General features: G+C 44.0%; 1 protein-coding gene and 1 non-coding gene across 2 annotated transcripts in view; one reads left to right on the forward strand and one right to left on the reverse strand.

Moving 5' to 3' along the window:
• The window catches only part of STAB2 (stabilin 2), a 187,983-nt gene that overhangs the window by 129,988 nt on the left and 38,667 nt on the right, over nucleotides 1-19,328 (forward strand). The window contains exons 40-47 of the mRNA XM_030821934.1: nucleotides 2,869-2,914; nucleotides 3,766-3,842; nucleotides 5,071-5,196; nucleotides 7,247-7,320; nucleotides 9,212-9,283; nucleotides 16,426-16,545; nucleotides 17,553-17,600; nucleotides 18,606-18,689. Coding sequence (XP_030677794.1) covers nucleotides 2,869-2,914; nucleotides 3,766-3,842; nucleotides 5,071-5,196; nucleotides 7,247-7,320; nucleotides 9,212-9,283; nucleotides 16,426-16,545; nucleotides 17,553-17,600; nucleotides 18,606-18,689 — 647 coding nt within the window. The remainder of the gene's footprint in view (nucleotides 1-2,868; nucleotides 2,915-3,765; nucleotides 3,843-5,070; nucleotides 5,197-7,246; nucleotides 7,321-9,211; nucleotides 9,284-16,425; nucleotides 16,546-17,552; nucleotides 17,601-18,605; nucleotides 18,690-19,328) is intronic.
• LOC115837156 lies at nucleotides 12,381-12,483 on the reverse strand. The gene has a single exon (XR_004032186.1). It is a non-coding gene; the product is annotated as a small nucleolar RNA U13 (small nucleolar RNA).

The following is a 19,328-nucleotide window of genomic DNA, read 5'->3' on the forward strand; positions in this document are numbered from 1 at the left end:
ATCTGCTCTAAGCTTTGCTTCTCAGCAGCTACATTTTTCTTTCGAAAATAGAAATGACACCTTTATTACTTCTTCTGGCAATACACATGATTGATTCTTGCAGCAAAAAGTTTGTAAAATAAAAGAAGAAAATAAAATCACTCATACCCCCAAGGCAGGAAAGAACTATTACTGATATTTTATATTAGGCTCCCAACCTTTTTCTAGGTATATAAATAAATATGTAGGGAATCACACTTTACATACTGTCTAGTAACCTACTTTTCCACTTCACAATATATATAGATATCTTTCCCTGTGATTAAAATAGAAAAATATTAATTTGCAATCTCCACAAAATGTTACAGTATAACCATGCTACACTTTTTTGAAACAATGTTCTGCTCTCTCAAACACTGCTACAATAACCATTTAGTCAAATTCCTAGAGATGAGATTTCTGAGTCAGGGGATGGCACTCTGGGGAAAGGTCTTGCTACTTATTGCCAGGTTGTCCTCCAGAGGAAATAGCAATTTATTCTCCTGCCAACAGTGTCTGAGAGGCCCATTTCCTTCAATCCCACCACGTCGCATTGATTTTTCTTAATGTGCTTCAGGTGGGGGCGATCAAAGAGAAGGGAATTTCAGGCAGAAAGAAGCACCTGGAATACCACAAAGACATGGGAAAGCTCAACACATTTAGGGAATCAAAGGACTGCAGAATGAGAGGACTTTAAGGGCAAAGAGGAGGGTTGATGAGAAAAGGCTGGAGCAGTGGGCAGGCGCCAGGTCGTGGAAGGCTAAGGAGGTTGGACTTCTCACTAAAGGCAACAGGAAGCCATTAAAGAGTTTTCAACAAGGGAGCGATATGATCATATCTGGCACTTGAGAAAATCATTCTGACTTTGGATTGAAGAGAATACCCCTGGAATCAGGTATCAGAGACTCCCCCTCTTCTGGGATGGGAGCTGGGGAGGAGATCACAACTGATTGCCAGCCTAGTGGGGGCTCCATGGATGTGGCATTGACAGAGGGGGCGTCTTTGCCCAAAGCTCCAGGCAATGCAAAAATCAAGGGAATGCAGTTGCCTTTTAATGGTCAGCAACAAGGCGTTAGGGAGGAAGGTTATTTGAAAAGCTGAATCGGGAAGTCTGAATGGTCCCAAGCAAATGAAATATCTCAGAGCAGGTGTCAAATATCAGGGTACAGAGCCAAGCTTCTGAGAGCCTGGGAGAGGGAAGCAGGAAGCAATGGAGTCACATAAACAGTAGGACATTTTCGGTGAATCCCCAGAATAAATACAATAGGCTCTCTCCTCTTCTTGCTTTCTCTGCTCTGAAGAAAGACCCCACCACCCATGCACCTGGTCACCCAATCTAGGAACCTCCCTACTCAGCTTCCATACCTCCTTGTCCCTCACTAACATACCTAACATATTCCATGTCTCCACATCTCTCAGTCCATCTCTTCCTCCCGCTCCCCTCTCACCAGAGCCTTGTGGTCTCTTTGTTTCCTGTCCTATCTTCCTCCACTCCATACTCCCCATTACTGCCAGATAGAACTTACCAAAATATAGATCGTGTTTTTCACCCCAGCTCCTTCCCAGGACTTGACAAATTGCTATGGTTCTTCATTGCCTACAGAAGAAAGTCCTAACTCCTTAGCAGAGTGGAGCACAAAGACTCTTCACCAATGGACACTCACCCAGTTTTCCAGACTCATCTCCCATCCCTGTCTCCAGTGCATATTCTACACAGGAGTTTCCAGTCTAGCAAAGGAAATGTTTGGTAAAAGGAAAAATTGTGGTAGGGAGTACAAAGCAAAGCGCCTGTAGACTATAACAAGACAACTCCTTTGTATGCAAACTCCTAGCTCCTAAGTCCACAGCAGACATCACTAATCAATCATGACACTCCCTCCCTCTGTGACCAGCCAAGGGCACCCAACCCTTCTCAAAGTAGCACACCATTAAGCTGCTACCAATTAATTGAGGTTGGCTCAAAGGTTTGGAGCAGGTTCCAGAGAAGAGGACATAAAACATGATTGAAATTCCAATAGGTAGAGAATGGAGAGAAAGGGATTGTTTAGGCTCCATAAGACACAGGCACAAAATTGCCTCCATTCCAGCCCATTTGAGTCTGAATTCCCTTCAACACAAAACAGACCACTTTCGCAGGCCTCTGTTTCAGGACGTCCTGTATGACTTGGCCAGGACTAGTAAGATTTCTATCCCAAAAGCTCTTAACATGAGCATCCTATCCAAGAGTATTCTTCCCTCATCTCTAATGATTTATTTCTGGATCTTGTCCTGTCAAGAAATAGGTAGGCATCCAAGAGCAATAACCTATGCTGTGTCCAGGAAATTTACATATTCAACAAATATTGTGTACCTGCTGTGTGCAAAGCCCTGATTTTCTGCACATGCAAAAAAATCTTTTATAATTATGGTTTTGCTTGTTTACAGCACTCCATAATAAAATGATGAAAAATGAGAATAAAATTAAGAATAAACTAGAAAGAATAGCATAGGAAATACAAATAAAAGTAGAAAATCAAAACCCAGAAGAGGGGTACACATCAACACCCAGACCATAAGAGCACATGGTCACATTCCAGGGAGAATTCTGTGTTTTATTCACCCATGCATCCTCACTGCCTAGCACAGGGCCTGGCAAACAGAAGACACCATCAATGTATTTGACCTTCAGATTTGGCTTTGAGCTTCATGGCAGCCAGTATAAAAAAGGATTGACATGGTCTCATAGTTTTATATCGTTCACATAATACATATCACTTACTTCCAAAGAAGTAGCTTTTCTGAGCACATACTAAAAGTCCTCAGGTGAGATTTAGTAAGAGGGCTAAGACAGCAACTGGTTCTCTTTTTCAGCAACCACAGAAGACAACTGCAATGGGACATGCCATACCAGCGCCAAGTAGGTAGCCCTGGGCCACCTCTGGGGACAATGTAAAGGGGATTTTTTCCCAATATTGTCTACCCTAGTTTCTATCCTCAGGGGATTTGTTTCCTGACACCATTTCTGAGGGCTTAGGATAAACTTGAGTATAAAACTAAAAATATCTCTGAAGGGGCCACTATCAAATAGCCAGATCCAGGCTTTCCAACAAGCTGCCATCTGACTTACCTGGTACGTTGACAAAAATGCCCACTGTTAACCCAGTCCAAGCCACCAGTACTCTTTCATGGAGGCTGAGGAAACCCAGTGGGCCTCAGTTTCCATAAACCTTGTTCCTGACTCACAGCAAGGCATAACTTGGCTTCATAATGCTAACTCCCAGAGAGGCTTAATGAATTAAGTACTTAGTGGAGTTAGACATGAATTCAAAGTCAACCTCTGTCATTTGCACTACAACATGACCTTGAGTCCAATGTTGAATCCCTCCAAAGCCTCAGATTCTTCATTTGTAAATGGGAATAATACCAACTTGCTAGGGCTATTGGATAGTGAGTAGATGACACAAAATAATACGTGAAACATGGCTCCTAGTACATCAGTGGCTCTCTAAAGCTTGGCAGCTACCCATCTTATTCCTGAACCGACGCCTATATCTATGCACTCTGTAGTTTGCCTGATAAATGCGTACAGTTTTAGCTGTTTGTGGTGGGGTCATGCCAGAATTGGACTCTTCTCGCAAGCCTTAGGCAGGACCTCTGAGTGTCTCATGGGGGCAGGGGCCAGGATATTGGGGGTGAAGGGCATTGTGAGTCATGTGGTGGGAGATGGAGTATTTTTCTGTAAACCCCATTTGCCCTTCCTTGTTGCAGCTGCCTCCCCAACTCAGATGGTACAGCTTCATGCAAGTGTGCAGCAGGATTCCAAGGAAACGGGACCATCTGCACAGGCAAGCGAAGGAAGGAATTTGCTGGGGGCTGGCAAGGCTTGCATGGGCTATTGAGAGATTCTTGTTCCTGCAGTCTGAATGGGCCTCAGCAGCTAGTGCCAACCACTGATGGTGAATCGCATGTAATGGGGCAGTTGATTGTGTCTGGGGACAGGAAACCAACTGTTCACAGCCTTGACCACAATTGGGATCACCTGGGAAGCTTTAGAAACCAGTGATTTGTGTTGAGAACCCACATAATGATCAATGTTTCAGATGATGGGTATGCTAATTACCCTGATCTATACATTATATGTATCACAGCATTACTATATACCCCAGAAATATGTCCAATTATGTGTCCATTAAAAAAAAATTTAACTCACTGATTGGATTGGCCTAGGGTATGGCTGGAGCATCGAGGGTCTGGAGCAGACTAAAAAATAATTTGAGCCCTAGTTCTTCCTCCAACTACCCAAGTGGCCTTGGATAGCTCATTTAACTGCACTGAGATGTTAGCTCATTTGTAAAGTAAACTTAAAACTACCTCCCTTGCAGAACAGCTTTGAGGTTAAGTGAGCTCTCTGTGTTCAATGGCAGAATAATGCAGCTGTTGAAAACTCAGCTCAACTTAGACTCCCCGGGTTTGAACCTAAATACTTATCGCTTACGTTACCTTGGGAAAGTTTCTTGACTGCTCTTTGCATTATTATTTTTATCTGCAAGTTGGGGATAACAAAAAGACCTCCCTCACTGAGTTGGACAATAACCTGAATTAATACCTGTGAAGTGCTTAGAACAGACCCAGCACGTAGCACTCAATAAATGTAACCTAATATTTTTATGGTGCCTGGTGCTAGAAAAAATGGAAAATCTTAAGGTCATTTTTCTCTCGAGCACTGTGTCCTGGCAGGCTTTGGCCCAGATTGTGGCAGCACTGGACAATGATCACGCCAAACTGCTTTCTAGACCATCTTACCTGGGGATTCTCCCAGAGGGCCAAGTAGACTCACCTTGGTCCCCAGCTGTGTCCTGCAGTAGGATGTGTACAGAATGCTAGTAAAAACAGCTAGAAAGGGCAAATCACAGATGTTTTTCTTGCTGTCTGTTTTTGGGAATTGGCCATATTTAATCCAGTACCTGCTCAAGTAATTTTGCAGTATGTTCCATTTCTCAATGACTTAAGGAAAAATACATCAATGGCTTTTTCCCTTTCCTCTCCCCTTCTGCTCTGTGTCATCTTCTATAGCAATCAACGCCTGTGAGATCAGCAATGGAGGTTGCTCTGCCAAGGCTGACTGTAAGAGAACAGCCCCAGGAAGGCGAGTGTGCACGTGCAAAGCAGGCTACACGGGCGATGGCATCGTGTGCCTGGGTAGGTGTCCTTCCCTCTTCCATTGGCGAAATGGTATAAGAGTCAGAATGCCATTAAATGATTCCAATATGTGTGCCTTGATTGTCAGGACACAAAACTGAGGTCATTATTCCATTTGTCGGGGCAGGAAAGTATAAGGGCATGGAAAAGTGACCACAGGGTATGAAGGCATGTCATGTCCAAAAATTACTTTGGAAGGGTAAAAGGAGATACATTTTCCAATTAAACGTCATGGCAATGACAGAATGTTTAAACTTTTATTAGTTCCTTTTTATACAAGTAGCACATGCTCACTGTAGAAAAAGAAAGCACACATACTGAAGAAAATACTCTGAAGGTAGTGCTCTTATTGTTGTCATTACCCCATTTTGCTATGCCTACATGTTTTTGTTTTTTTTTTAACAAAAATGGTATCTCAGGATATACAGCATTTACTATGCTTAGCAATATATCAAAGTAACTCTCCCTGAAGACAAGTATACCTCTAACATTATTTAAATATCCACACACTGTTCTACTATAAAGGTATGCCGTAGTAAGTTGTCTGAATTTAACTGTTTAGTTGGAAAAAAATTGACATAGAAGAGTTACACGAATAGCACAAAAAAGACCCACTTGTTCTTTACCCACATTCACTTATTAACATTTAGCCCTGGCTGGACTCGGTGGCTCACGCCTCTAATCCCAGCACTTTGGGAGGCCAAGGCAGGTGGATCCTGAGGTCAGGAGTTCGAGATAAGCCTGGCCAACATGGTGAAACCACATCTCTACTAAAAATACAAAATTAGCTGGGTATGGGGGCACACACAGCTACTTGGGAGGCTGAGGCAGGAGAATCGCTTGTACCCGGCAGGCAGAAGTTGCAGTGAGCCGAGATTGTGCCATTGCACTCCAGCCTGGGCAACAGAGTGAGACTCCATTTCCAAAAAAAAAAAAAAAACCAGTTAGCCCTGTTTATCATTTGCTCTGTTTGTATATATACATTTTTTAAGCCATTTGAGAGTAATCTGTGTATACTGTATTTCTTTTGTTCCTAAATACTTGAGTGCATATTTCCTAAGAATAAGGATAGCCTCTTACGTAACCACAGCACAGTTATCAACTTCAGTAAATGTATTATTGACGTAATACTTTTGTGTAATTACCATTCATATTCTAATTTTGTCAGTTGTTCCAATAATGTCCTTTTTGACATTTTTTCCTCCAGTGCGGGATGAAGTCTAGGGCTGGATATTGTATTTCATTGTCATGTCTTTTGAGTCCCCTTTAACCTGGGAGAGTTCCTCGACTTTGCTTTGTGTCTTATGATGTTAACACATGGGAATAATATCCTCCACCTCCCCAACTTGTTTTTTAGTAGCATGATCTTTATTTAGGGTTTGCCTGATATTTTTCATTCTTAGATTCAGGTTATACATTCAAGGCCCAAATGTCACACAAGTGATATTGCATCTGTCTCAGGGAGCCTTGAGCTCTCCTTCTGCCCTTTGTGTGTGATGTTAATTTTGACCACTCAGTGAAGGTGCTGTGATGTCTCCATTGTACAGTTATTTTTTTCTCCTTTGCTATTAATAAGCAGTCAGAGGAGAGACACTTTAATACCAAGCAGATATGTTGTTCCCCATCAAAATATGCTCCTAAGTTTAGCATCTTTTGATGATTCTTCCCTGAACCAATCTATATTTTGATGGTTGCAAATGATTGTTTTTAATTCCTAAGTCTCTTCATTCATAGCACTCTTAGATTAGACTCCAAGATTCTATGGTTTCAAGTACTTTGCTACAAATGCTCAAATTTATTCCATGGACTGATTTAAGCCAGCAGACAATGCCTTTGCTGGAAATGGCCTATCCCAGAATAGTCAGTCTTAAGAAACTGTATCCAGTACCCTCCTAGTTCAGTTATTTCTCTCAGAATTTCCAGAAAACTGAATCATGCTTTGACACCCACTCCCCTCAGTCAGTTATCCATCTTAGCTCATCCCTCAAGCTGGCTTCACTTGGAAACCAGACTGGATTTCCAGGCCAGATGTTGGCTTTTTGTTTTAAAGAAATCAACCCGTGTTTGGAGAACCATGGTGGCTGTGACAAGAATGCGGAGTGCACACAGACAGGACCCAACCAGGTGAGTGCCACCTCTCCCAGGCCCTTAGGGTTCCTAGAAGGAAACTCCTAGGTCTTTAGACACAGGCCTGAAAGAGGCTAAGAGCGGACCTCTAAAGAGCTGCAGCCAAAAATAAATACTTTAGGGGAAATTCTGAAAGAATCAAGAGGCCCTTCTTTGGGAATGCAGTGAAATGGGGGAAAACCAAGGGTACTAGGACAAGGGGCTTCCCTAGAGTGGGAGAAGTAGGTATCTGCAAATACCATGTGATTCCAGAAGCATCTAGACAGTCCCCCAAAATACTCCCCTTTCTTTCAGCATTCTGATGCCCAGAATCCCACACTTTATCTTTGGCTTAAGGCTCTGAAGCACAGGTGCCGTGGTGGAAGATAATACTGTGGGCACTCTACCAGTCACGTGGCCCTGAGTACCGTGAGCTTGCAGCACCTGTCTGGAGAGCAGGCCGGGGGAGGTGGGGAAAACATGAGAGTGCCCGCATCAGAGACTGGGGGTCACAGGGTGGAAAGATACAGGCAGGGAAACTGGAGGCCCGGAGACCCAAGTTCTGCCTTCCTCAGTCTCTGCCACATGATGAACAAGCAAAATGGCCAGGTAGGAAATCACATATATCCAAAATTGGATGACAAAGTGAAGTCACCAGTGAATGTTCTATTGACCTCGTTGAGCCATCTGGAGACCTCAGTGCCAGGTCTCTCAGTGGGCAGATCAAGCAAGTACCTAAAGTACCCAAAAATAAGAAAAAAAAAATTGTCTTGAAAGAACTGTGTGAGCACACATGTGCATGCGTGTGGACACATTTAGTCACGGAGGAAATCGGAACAGTCAATGCTGAGCTTTCTTAGACATCTTTTGAGGTTTGGTCATTTTTATTTCAAACTACACATGAGATAGGAGACAATCTATAAACTTTTTGGTGCTTGGGACATCCAAGGGTGCCCATCCGGTCCTAGGAGGCAGTAAAGGAGGATGTGGAATTGAACTTTGAGAGCAAGACCTTAGCTGAGGAGGGACAGCTGGTGATGTCTTGGAAAAGGTTTGCACTGATATTGGGGCCCATTGTGAAGAAAGAGGAAGAGAAACAGGGAAAACCTGCCTGTGTAGCTCTGGCTGGCACCACTGATGAGTTAAAGTTCTAAGAAGCAGACATCATCCCAGGGCCCTTGCTGCTACATAGGAGGCCCTTGTGTGAATTAGAAAAGCTGCCTCTTGGGAGGGCACAGTGGGAGCAGGTGTCCCTTCCTTTGAGGACATCGGTGAATAGAGTGTGGTCTGGGCTTCAGCCCAGTGGCCAGATGCTCCTGTGCAGACATGGAACATGGGGCCCTGTCCCCAGCTTCTTCAGACAGTGTCCCCTCCCTCAACTTGAAGCTTCCACTCAACTTCCTGGGCCAACCAATGGGTTTGATAGATTGTTTCCACGTGCACATCTCAGTGGGCTATAAAGGCCTCTGCTTAGCATCTCCTAGCACTGGTGCCTTTCAGCTCAGCATGGGTGCAGATGAGCAAGATATGAGTATGAATGAGAGTGGGATATAGTTTGGCTTCCTTTCAACTGACCTTCACCAATCAAAGAAAAGAGGTGAATACCTGAAGGCAAGGGACCAAATGGGGTGAGAACATTAAAAAGAAAAAAAGAAGGTATCTTAGCAACAAAGATAGGATGTGCATGAGATCCCAGTACTCAAGTGGGTCAAGTACTCAAGTGTGTCAAGTGCTAAAATATTAAATATAAGGTGACCATTATCATTATAAAATAGATATTACCAACATCAAATACAGACTCTCCTAACATTACTGTGACCATGATGGAGTTCAGGTCTGAGAGCCAGCCCATGCGGCCAGTACAGAACCTACCTGTGAAATGACCCCATGTGCTTCTGCTCCTGGACAGGCTGCCTGTAACTGTTTGCCAGCATACACCGGAGACGGAAAGGTCTGCACGCTCATCAATGTCTGCTTAACTGTGAGTATGGCTCTAGGGTGGATGTCCTTCAAGCCTCAGAGCCCAGGGTGCCTCCCGCCCCACTTCTAGGGGATGCAGAGTTGAGGAATTCTTCCTCTGGAGGCCTCAGAGCTGTGTGTGGACCATGAGGCTTGTTTCTCTGGCACACTCCATTGCAATGTTGGGGAGAAAGGAGAGAAGGCACAATCTGCCACCCCCAGCCTGCCCCTTTGGCTGCACCATATTGAGCTAAGTCTATCCACTTGCTTATCCGCTATCCATATTGCCAACTCTTATGAAAAAGATCCCTTTCCACCAAGCATGTCTCTCGCCTCCTCCAGGAAGCCCTCTTAGGTAAACCTCACAGCAACTTTCCACTCCTTATTCTCCTAGACTTACACGTAGGAATCCACAGTGAGTGCACTATGAGTCAACAATATAGCGTAGCATTCCAAAAGCTAGTTCTGTCATCACAGAGGCCTAGAGGACAGGCTAAGGAAGATGATTCTACTCTAACCCCACAACTACCCTCCATGGCCCCTACCACCCTCATTCTACATGATAACTCTACCTTCGAACAGAGGATCCAGTTCTAGATGCTCTGCATTGAGCAGGGGTTCATATGGGGGTAGAAGCACTGTGTCTCCTATGTCCATGCACACATCATTAATTCTCCCAGTTCTCTCTCTCTCTCTCTAAAGGGGAGTTGGGATGTAGGGTGGAGGCTGACACCAACATTTCAAGGATTGCCACAAAACAGAAGGGTTGTTCTTGTTCTGTGTAAGTCCAAGCAGTAGGACTAGGACCAGCGGATGGACATTAGAAGAAAACAGATTTCTTTCAACTTAACTCATTTATTTCATTAGAACTGTCCAGAGATAGAGAGTTTTGAGAAGTAATGAGCTTATTATAACTCAAGGTATTTAACTATAGGAATGAAGCAACAGATGGGTTAACCCAGACAGCCATTTAGATTCCTCCCAGCCCTGATCTATATGACTCTAGGGTTTTCAGTTGGTTTGCTTCTTGGGACCTCAGTTTCCTTGGATGGTTGTAAATGTCCCTGGAGTTTCTTTTACCACTAACATCTGGGCTTTGACTTTCTTCCTCCAGTCTGTAGGATATTGTTGACACACTTCTTGTCTCCGTTTGCATGTCGATCCTGACAGGAGCAGGATCTTCTGATTCTCTTATAACCCTTGACTGCAGGCTGGATGCATGTTATGCAAACGAGTAGTTTACTCAGTCATTAATCACTGAGTCTCAAACGGGGCTAGTCACCTACTGCTGCTCAGAGCCTAATTGTCCCAGGCCTGGTACCTCCAAAGCGATGAGATAAGCCTGCTGACCCAGCCTGTCATATCCAGAGCACTTTGTGTGGTCAGCTAGGCCTCTGAAGTCCTGCATCAATGTCACATTCATATCCATTGCTTGCCAGGGGTCAGCCACTGTGCTTAGGGGTGCCCAATCATTCTTTCGTTTAATTTCTCTAACAGCCATATGAGGTAAGAACTGTTATTGACCCCATTTTACAAAGAGACTCTAGCTGTGCCTCTTTCCTAGGACTGCCTCTTTCCTATAACAAACTGCCACAAACTGGGTGGGTGAAAACAATAGAAAAGTATTTTCTTACAGTTCTAGAGGACCAAATCCAAAATTAAGGTGTCCACAAGGATATGCTCCCTCTGAAGCCTCCATAGAAGAATCCTTCCTTTCCTCTTCCAGCTTCTGGTGACTCCAGGCATTCCTAGCCTCACTCTAATCTCTGCCTCCATCTTCACATGGCCTTCACTTCTGTATCTGTGTCTTCTCCTTCTCTTGCAAGGACATTTGTGGCATTAAGTGGTTAATCTAGGATGATCTCATCTGGAGATCCTTAATTACATCTGTAAAGACTCTTTTTCTAAATAAGTTGCATCCACAGTTGCATCCAGTCCTTAGGACAGTTCAACCCACGAGGCTGTGAGGAGTGAAGGCCATTACCCAAGGCCACAGAGCTAGTATGTGGCATGGCCAGAACTTGAGCCTATCCCTGTCTTACTCAAGACCTGCACTCTTGACCACTTCTTGGGGTGCTTGTTCTTCCTACAAGGCCCAGTCCCAACACCTTGCTTTCCTGTTTATGCTACTTCCCACCTGAGAGCCTCCAGCTGTTGACATGAGAACAATGCAGACACCCTGTAATTAAAGCCCTTCTTCTTCAATTGAGGCTCCCATTATCTCCTTGTGTTGGTCTGGCAAGCTCCTCAAGAGATCAATGTCCTCTACATGAAACAGTTATGTAAGGATAATAAAGAAGAAGCTACGGAAAAGATGGGAGTTGAGATGTGAAGCTGTTACTACTAGAACTATGGCCAGCTTAATTTTCACAGCAATGCTTCCATGGGCCATTCATGTTTTGTAAAAAAATGGCCACCTTGTCTTGGACAAATTACTCCTGATACAGCTGACCTGGGAGATTCCGAAGGTCCTTTGCTACTCAATCTCAGCAGCATATTCCCATAGGAATTAACTCTATTGCAAGATTGTAAAATTATAGGCCATCAGGGGCCAGACGGGGAATAATATCAATAGGAAGACCCAAATCATATTGCTGCTCTAATGGGGAAACATCTACTCCAACTGACTGGTGCTCTAAGCTATGTCAGCCCAGTGTTGACAGTACTCCTGATATTTTAAAAGATATGAAAATTTATGAATTTGTATGTAAATTTTACTAATTTGTAAATGATGGTAATTCATTCCAAAAAGCTCTTTTAAATACTGGGCTAAACAAACAAAATAGTCCTGGTGCTAAATCTGGCCCAAGAACAATTATTTCTGCTCAAGTCCTACCAACAAGGACTGTGAAACATTGCCTTTCCTGAGTTAGTCCCCAGTCCAAACTGTTTTAGTCCATTTGTGCTGCTTTAACAGCACAGAGGATACCTGAGACTGGGTAGCTTATAAGCAACAGAAATTTATTTCTCACATTCTGGAGGCCGTGCAGTCCAAGATCAAGGCACTGGCCAGTTCTGTGTCTGCTGCAGGTCTGCTTCCTCGTTCATAGATGGTGTCTTCTTGCTCATTGGTAGAAGGGACAACTGAGTTCCCTTGGGTCTTTTTTCTTCTCTTTTCACATCAGAAGGGTAATGTGTCAATGTTGTAACAAGTTTTGAGGGACGCACATCTCATAGAATAGTGTGAAAACCCAGTATCAAGCTAATGAACCACAAAAGGATCTCTCTTTTATAAGGGCACTAATCCCATTTATAAAGGCTTTGCCCTCATGAACCTAATGACCTTCTAAAGGACCCACCTCCTAATACCATCACAGTGAGGGTTAGGTGGGGGACACAAACATTTAGACTAGAGCAGGAGGCAAGCGTGTTGATGGAACAGAGACTGGGTGAGATGGGAAGGGTCGTAGTGATCAGACAAGGCCTCTCTGCAGAGGTGACTCATTCCTGAATGTTGAGAAGCGGGCAACCACATGAAAATCTTGGGGAAAATGTGTAAGCAAAAGGAAGAGCAAGCCAGGGGTCCTGGGAAGAGGAAGAGCTTGACATGTTCTGGGAACTGAAGAGAGAGCCAGTGTGACTGCAGTAAAGGGAATGAAAGGGAGGTGGTGAGAGGGGCCAGATCACCTTACACCATGTAGGCTATGCTGTGGGGCTTATATTTTATTCCAGTTATGACTAGGAAGCCACTGGATGATCATGTAGGTCAATGTCAATGTCTGGCTAGGCTCTCAAATCTCATTCTGGCTGCGGTGATGACTGTGCAGGATAGGGGTTCAAAAGCAGAAGCAAGAAGACCATGTAAAAGACTAATGGAGCAGACCAGGAAAGAGCAGGGTGGTATGACTAGAGCTGTAGCAGTGGGTGTAATAAGAAGTAGCTTGCGCCAGGTGGACATGGTGGCTCATGCCTATAATCCCAGCACTTTGGGGTGCCGAGGCAGGAAGTTCGCTTGGGCTCAGGAGTTTGAGACTAGCTTGGAAAGAGAGGGAGATAAATCACTGGACAGGGGATGTATTTTGGAGATAACCAATAAGACCTGCTGATAGACTGGATATGGGAAATACAAGGAAAAGGAATCAAGGACACTATTTAGGTTTTTTGCTGAGACATGTTGGTTCTACTCATGAAGATAAGGATGGCTTAGAGAGGAGGAAATGTTGAGTGAAATATCAACAGGTCTGTCTTTTTGTCAAGTTTGAGTTGCTTGGTAGCCATTCAAGTGAAGATTTCCAGCGAAATGTAAGCTTGAAGGAGAGATCATGACAGAGGTACAAATGTAGGGGTCATTGGCACAGAGATGGTATTTAAACACAGGGAACTGGCTGAAGCACAAGATGAAAGTTAGAGGCAAAGATGGGGCAGGCAGAGGGGCCCTGGATATTAATCCATTGAGCAGAGGAAGAAGTACCTACAGAGAAGGCTCAGTAAAAAAGCCCACGATGTGGAAGGAAAACCACTTATCAAGTATAGTGTCAACAGAGGCCAAGAGAAGAAAATGTTTCAAGTGGAGTGATTGTACAGGCAAAGGATGTTGAGATGTCACCTATGCTGAGAGAAGAGAACTGACCACTGCCTTCTCAAGGTCTCAATTCTTGAAGACCCGGATCAGGGTGGAGGCTTGTGTAAAGGTGGGACCAAGAGCCTAGAAGTAAGTTGAGAAGAAAATTGGAAGTAAGGAAAGTAGAAACATAGACATTTGCAAGGATCTTCCTGGGCAAATAAATGGGTAGTTAATGGAGAAGGATGTGGACCAAAGGAAGCATTGTTTATAACACTTTACTCTGGAAAATTTTAAACCTACATGAAACTAGAGCAACTGATACATGAACCCATCTGTACCTGACACTCAGGTGCAAGAGTCAACTCATGGTCAGTCTTTGTTCATCTATACCTAAGGGGTTCTCTTAAAAAAGAGAGTTCGGCTTTTTTCAAGATAAGTAATATGAAGGCATGTTTTTGTGCTGGGGAGTATGATCTGATAGAGGGGAGGAAACCACTCCTGAAGGAGAGGAGGTTGTTGTTACAGGAGGAAAACACAGGAGGGGGTGAGAGGGAGTGGGACCCAGAGCCCAGGTGGAGGCATCAGCCTCAGATAGAAGCAGATGTAGTGTCAGTCAGTATATTAGTCAGTCAGTGATGAACTAGTGAGTCCATTAATGAGTCAGTCCATTAGTTAGTTGTTAGTACACTTGTTAAATAAGGAAAGCAGAGTCCAGACCCAAACAAGTGGTGAAGCTCAGGATGGAGAGATGAGGTGGTTCTTGTTACCTGTGTCTCTTTTCTCCATGAGGTACAAGTGGGGTTCATCAACTAAGATGAGAGGACAGTGATTGAGAGTTGAGAAAGGTGAGGAGTGGAATGTCATCTGTATTAGTCAATTTTCATGCTGCTGATAAATACATACTCCAGACTGGGCAACTTACAAAAGAAAGTTTTATTGGGCTTACAGTTCCCCATGGCTGGGGAGGACTCATAATCATGCTGGAAGGTGAAAAGCCTGTCTCACATGGTGGCAGACAAGAGAGCTTGTGCAGGGAAACTCCCATTTTTAAAACCATCAGATCTCCTTAGACTCATTCACTATTACAAGAAGAGCACAGGAAAGACCTGCCCCACAATTCAATCGCTTCCTACCAGGTTCCTCCATGACACATGAGAATTGTGGGAGTTATAATTCAAGATGAGATTTGGGTGGGAACACAGCCAAACCCTATCATCTCTAGAGAGAGGGAAATTAAATGTACTGCAAAGGTGCAGGCATCTATGTACATACCTTTGAAGGGAGTCCAGATAGCACGTATCCGTGACTTTCTCAGGCAATGCACCACCAGCCTGGCAGACCCAGAGAAGTTAGAGTGGGACCCAGGAGAGCTAGGGATTTGCCAAGCCATAGTGATGGAGGGAGAGAACAGCTAGGGAGGGTCACAGTGTTCCACCTTGCCAGCTGGCTGGGGGCCGACGGGGCTGAGTAGGTGGGCAGGAATGCTGGGGAGAAAGAAGTAAGCTCAAAGGAGGGGGAGGTTCCTGTGGACCAAAGGAGGTTGGATACTGCAGTATTAGAAGAGAGAAGTTGAAATGATAAAAGTTGGTGGCCAGAGAGAGAAGGATGCTTGAAATGGAGCTCTCAGGAGCAGTCAGTGCACTTTATGTTGACTACAAAGCCAGGGGGTGGGGGCAGGGGTGGTAGAGGCCATTGACAAGGGTATTGACACTGCCAAGGATGGCAACATCAAGAATGAAGGGAAAGGCGGTGATCCAGGCACCACCATTAGGACCAAAGAGTAAAAATTGGTGAAGGATTATGGATGTTTAAAGGCTGAGGGTGTGAGGGTGTGGAAACGTTTTGGAAGTGACAATGTACAGTAAGAAAGACACTCTCCCAGCACAGCCAGGACATTGCCACTTCAATCCCTCACCAGTGTGGAGTTAGCGGAGGAAAACAGCTTCACTTGAGGGGCACAGGAAGGCCAATGTTTGCAGGAGACAAAGACCTCTGCAGGAAGAGGTGAAGAGAGCTTACTAAGGTGAGAATGTCAGCAAGTTGCTAATGGCAATGAGTTTGAGAAAGCACAGGGAAGGGTTTGTGAGGAAGGGGCCTATGGGGTCAGGTGATGCATGTGTAGAGGAACATGGGGTGAGTGGAGTGTCCCTGCAATGAGTGTTCCCATGAATGTTAGCTTTGAACCATGCTTTGCTTTGTTGTATTTTAGGTCTCTGCCCATCTTCTACAACTTATAAGCTCTTTGAGGGCTGGGACAATGTGTTCTGTTTTGTACCACCTGCCTTCTATCTGATAATGGTTACCTTTTCCTATGATCATAGCTTAAAGCTAGGAAGTATCAAACAGGTGGGGTCTTCCTAGTTAATACCTGGATGCTGAGAAATTTCCAATTTGGCAACTCTGGGCTTACCTGTACAGGGCTGAAGATCTGCTCAAAGGGACCTGTCATCTTAGGATACAAGGCCAGGTGAATAAGATGCCCCTGCGAGTATAGGGAATTGGAAGGCAAGCTTGGGAAAAGGATAAACAATACAAATGAATCAAAGTTAGAGACTGAGACAAAAAATGAATTCGAACGCAGAATTGCTTTGTAAATATCGGTAGAGCTGGCAAACTAACTGGTCTAATCCCCATCCCTTGCCCCTTGGCAATTTTACCAGAAAAATGGCGGCTGTAGTGAATTTGCCATCTGCAACCACACTGGGCAAGGAGAAAGGACTTGTACTTGCAAGCCAAACTACGTCGGAGATGGATTTACCTGCCGCGGCAGCATTTATCAGGTAAAGTGAGATGTGTTTCCATCAAGTAAACTCTACTTCACTGAAAATGCCAAGAATCCAGGTAGCTAAGGAATATTCAAGAGCTTGGTGAAATGTAAAGCACTATAAAAATACGAAAGGCAATTTTATATAAATCAGCAATGAAAAGAAATTTTGTCTTCCTCTGGGAATTCATTTGACCTGCGAAAGAGTGTAATGTAGGGATTAAGATGGACTGACAGCTCTGGAGTCAGAAACACCTGGGTTTGAATTCAGTTCTCCTGGTTAGTAATGTGACTTTGAGCATATCATGTCACCTCTCTGTATATCAATTTTCTAATCTGTAAAAAAAATTAATGATGGTACCAACTCCATCAGGTTGTTAAAATAAGGTAATATGTGCAAAGGACACAGAGTGCTCAATAGCTCAACCATATTACCATGGCGTGGATTGCTGTATGTGCATGTGCATGTGTGTGTGCATGTGTTAATGTGTGTACACGTGTGTGTGCATGCATGTACGTGTGTATGCTTGTGTGTGCATGCAGGTGCATGTGTGTACGCACGTGTGTGCATGTGTGTGTGTACTGAGCATAGTGGTTCAGGCAAGGTGATATTTGCAGGTTTCTGTCTATTATAAAGTAAATGTTCAGTTACTTAAAGAGGGACGAAAATGTTCTGGCTGATCAAATATTGTTACTAGAGTAACCAACTCTGCCATAAGCCTATAACTGATTTTTTTTAAATATTTGCAAGTCAGAAAATGCTCTTAAAGTTCAGATACTTCTGGAAATGGCTGAACCTTTCTTTCATAAATCAGATGGCGATTCCAGAAAGGTTATAGAATTCACACTCTGTCCACATAGTCATTCTGAACATTAATTGTCAGCCTACAGATGAAGCTCCAAAAAGGCCCGGTGTTACAGATTTCCAGTTGAAGGGATGGCAGAGAAATCATCCTGTGACAACCCTGTGTTGTTCTTATATATATTTCACAGGCATTAAGTGAAACTACCCTTTGTTTGCAGGAGCTTCCCAAGAACCCGAAAACTTCCCAGTATTTCTTCCAGTTGCAGGTAGGAAATATACATGTCTGTCTAGCCATAAGAGTTCAGCCTAGGCCGGGTGCAGTGGCTCACACTTGTAATTCCAACACTTTGGGAGGCCAAGGCAGACAGATTGCCTGAGCTCAGGAGTTCGAGACCAGTCTGGGGAACATGGTAAAACCCCGTCTCTCTTTTAAAAATACAAAAGAAATTAGCTGGGCATGGTGGCGCAGGCCTGTAGTCCCAGTTACTTGGAAGCTGAGGCATGAGAATTGCTTGAACCCGGGAGGCAGAGGTTGCAGTGAGCTGAGATCATGCCACTGTACTCCAGCCTGGGTGACAGAGTGAGACACTGTTTCAAAAAAAAAAAAAAAAATGTAGTACATGAAAGACTCCCATCACACTGGTAGAGAAAAAGGTGTGACTGGGACAGCTGGTTAACACTTGGGGTAAAAAATTAAGTTTGATCTTTCTGCACATCATACGTCTGAATGAGATTCAGATGTAGGAATAAAATATTAAAAACTAGAAGAATAAAATCATAAAAAATATGACATAAGATTTTAATAAAATCATTAAAAACTAGAAGAAAATATGCTCATAGTAACCATATGATCTTAGAATTGCAAGAAGACAATTATAACAGTTAACTACAACTTGTTTTATGTTTGTATTATTATCCTCATGATATAAAATACTGATATGTGCAAGAGACACTGGAAAAAAAATACCTGAAAGTAATAAGAGCTGCTTCTAGGTGGTGGGACTAGGGGAGCCCCTGTTATTTTTTTCTTTGTGCTGTATTTTCAAAATCTTTAATACAGTAAGCATGGGTTAATTTTATAATGAGAAAAAAACCACACACGATTTCAACGACGGAGAATCTGGGTTTCATCTGAATCCAAGACTGAAACACAGGTCTCCTCATCCAGTCTTTGCTTCACCCAGGTGCCATCATCTCTGGTATTAGTTTGAGCCCCGGGAATGTATTGATGTTAAGTGAGTGATGTGTGAGCCCCACCTTTCTTCCCACAGGAGCATCTCGTGAAAGATCTGGTCGGCCCAGGCCCCTTCACTGTTTTTGCACCTTTATCTGCAGCCTTTGATGAGGAAGCCCGGGTGAGCATGAGACTGTGGGCAGAAGGGGGAGGTCTGCGGCTGGAACATAGTCTTTGGGCCTCGCCCTGGAACCAAGACTGGAGATGTTTCTAAGCAGGAGCTGTAAGATCAGGTGCAACTCACCAGCAATAGAAGGGGCTGCCTCTTGGCACAGGGACCCCTGTCAGGGGAAACATCAGGTAGATTTGGGGTAACCACTGGCCAGAGACTTTCTAAGGGACATTCCTGAACGAGGTTGGAGAAGATTAACAATTCTCGAGTGATTTAGACCTCCCATAGACAAAAAACGGGGCAGTGGAGGGAGAGATGCTGGGTTAAAGAGATTTAAATAGATTCTTTTCTTGCAGGATTTATCAGAGCCTTTACTGTTCTAATATTCACAGGGGCTCTTCATACTGGATTGCCCATTCGTGATAATGATAGGTAACATTTACTGTGTCAAACACTGTTCTGAGTGCCCGGCTTAGAATGACTCATTTGGCCCTCACAACAACCCTGTGATTTCTGCTGTGATCCTCATTTTACAGCTGTGAATACTGAGGGAAGTAGCTTTCCCAAGATCACATGACTAGCAGGGGGTGGAGCAAAGACCCAAACCTGGGACCATGTACTTAACCACTGCACACCCAGCCTCTCCAT

This window comes from Nomascus leucogenys, chromosome 10 (genome assembly GCF_006542625.1).
Source record: "Nomascus leucogenys isolate Asia chromosome 10, Asia_NLE_v1, whole genome shotgun sequence".
NCBI lineage: Eukaryota > Metazoa > Chordata > Mammalia > Primates > Hylobatidae > Nomascus > Nomascus leucogenys.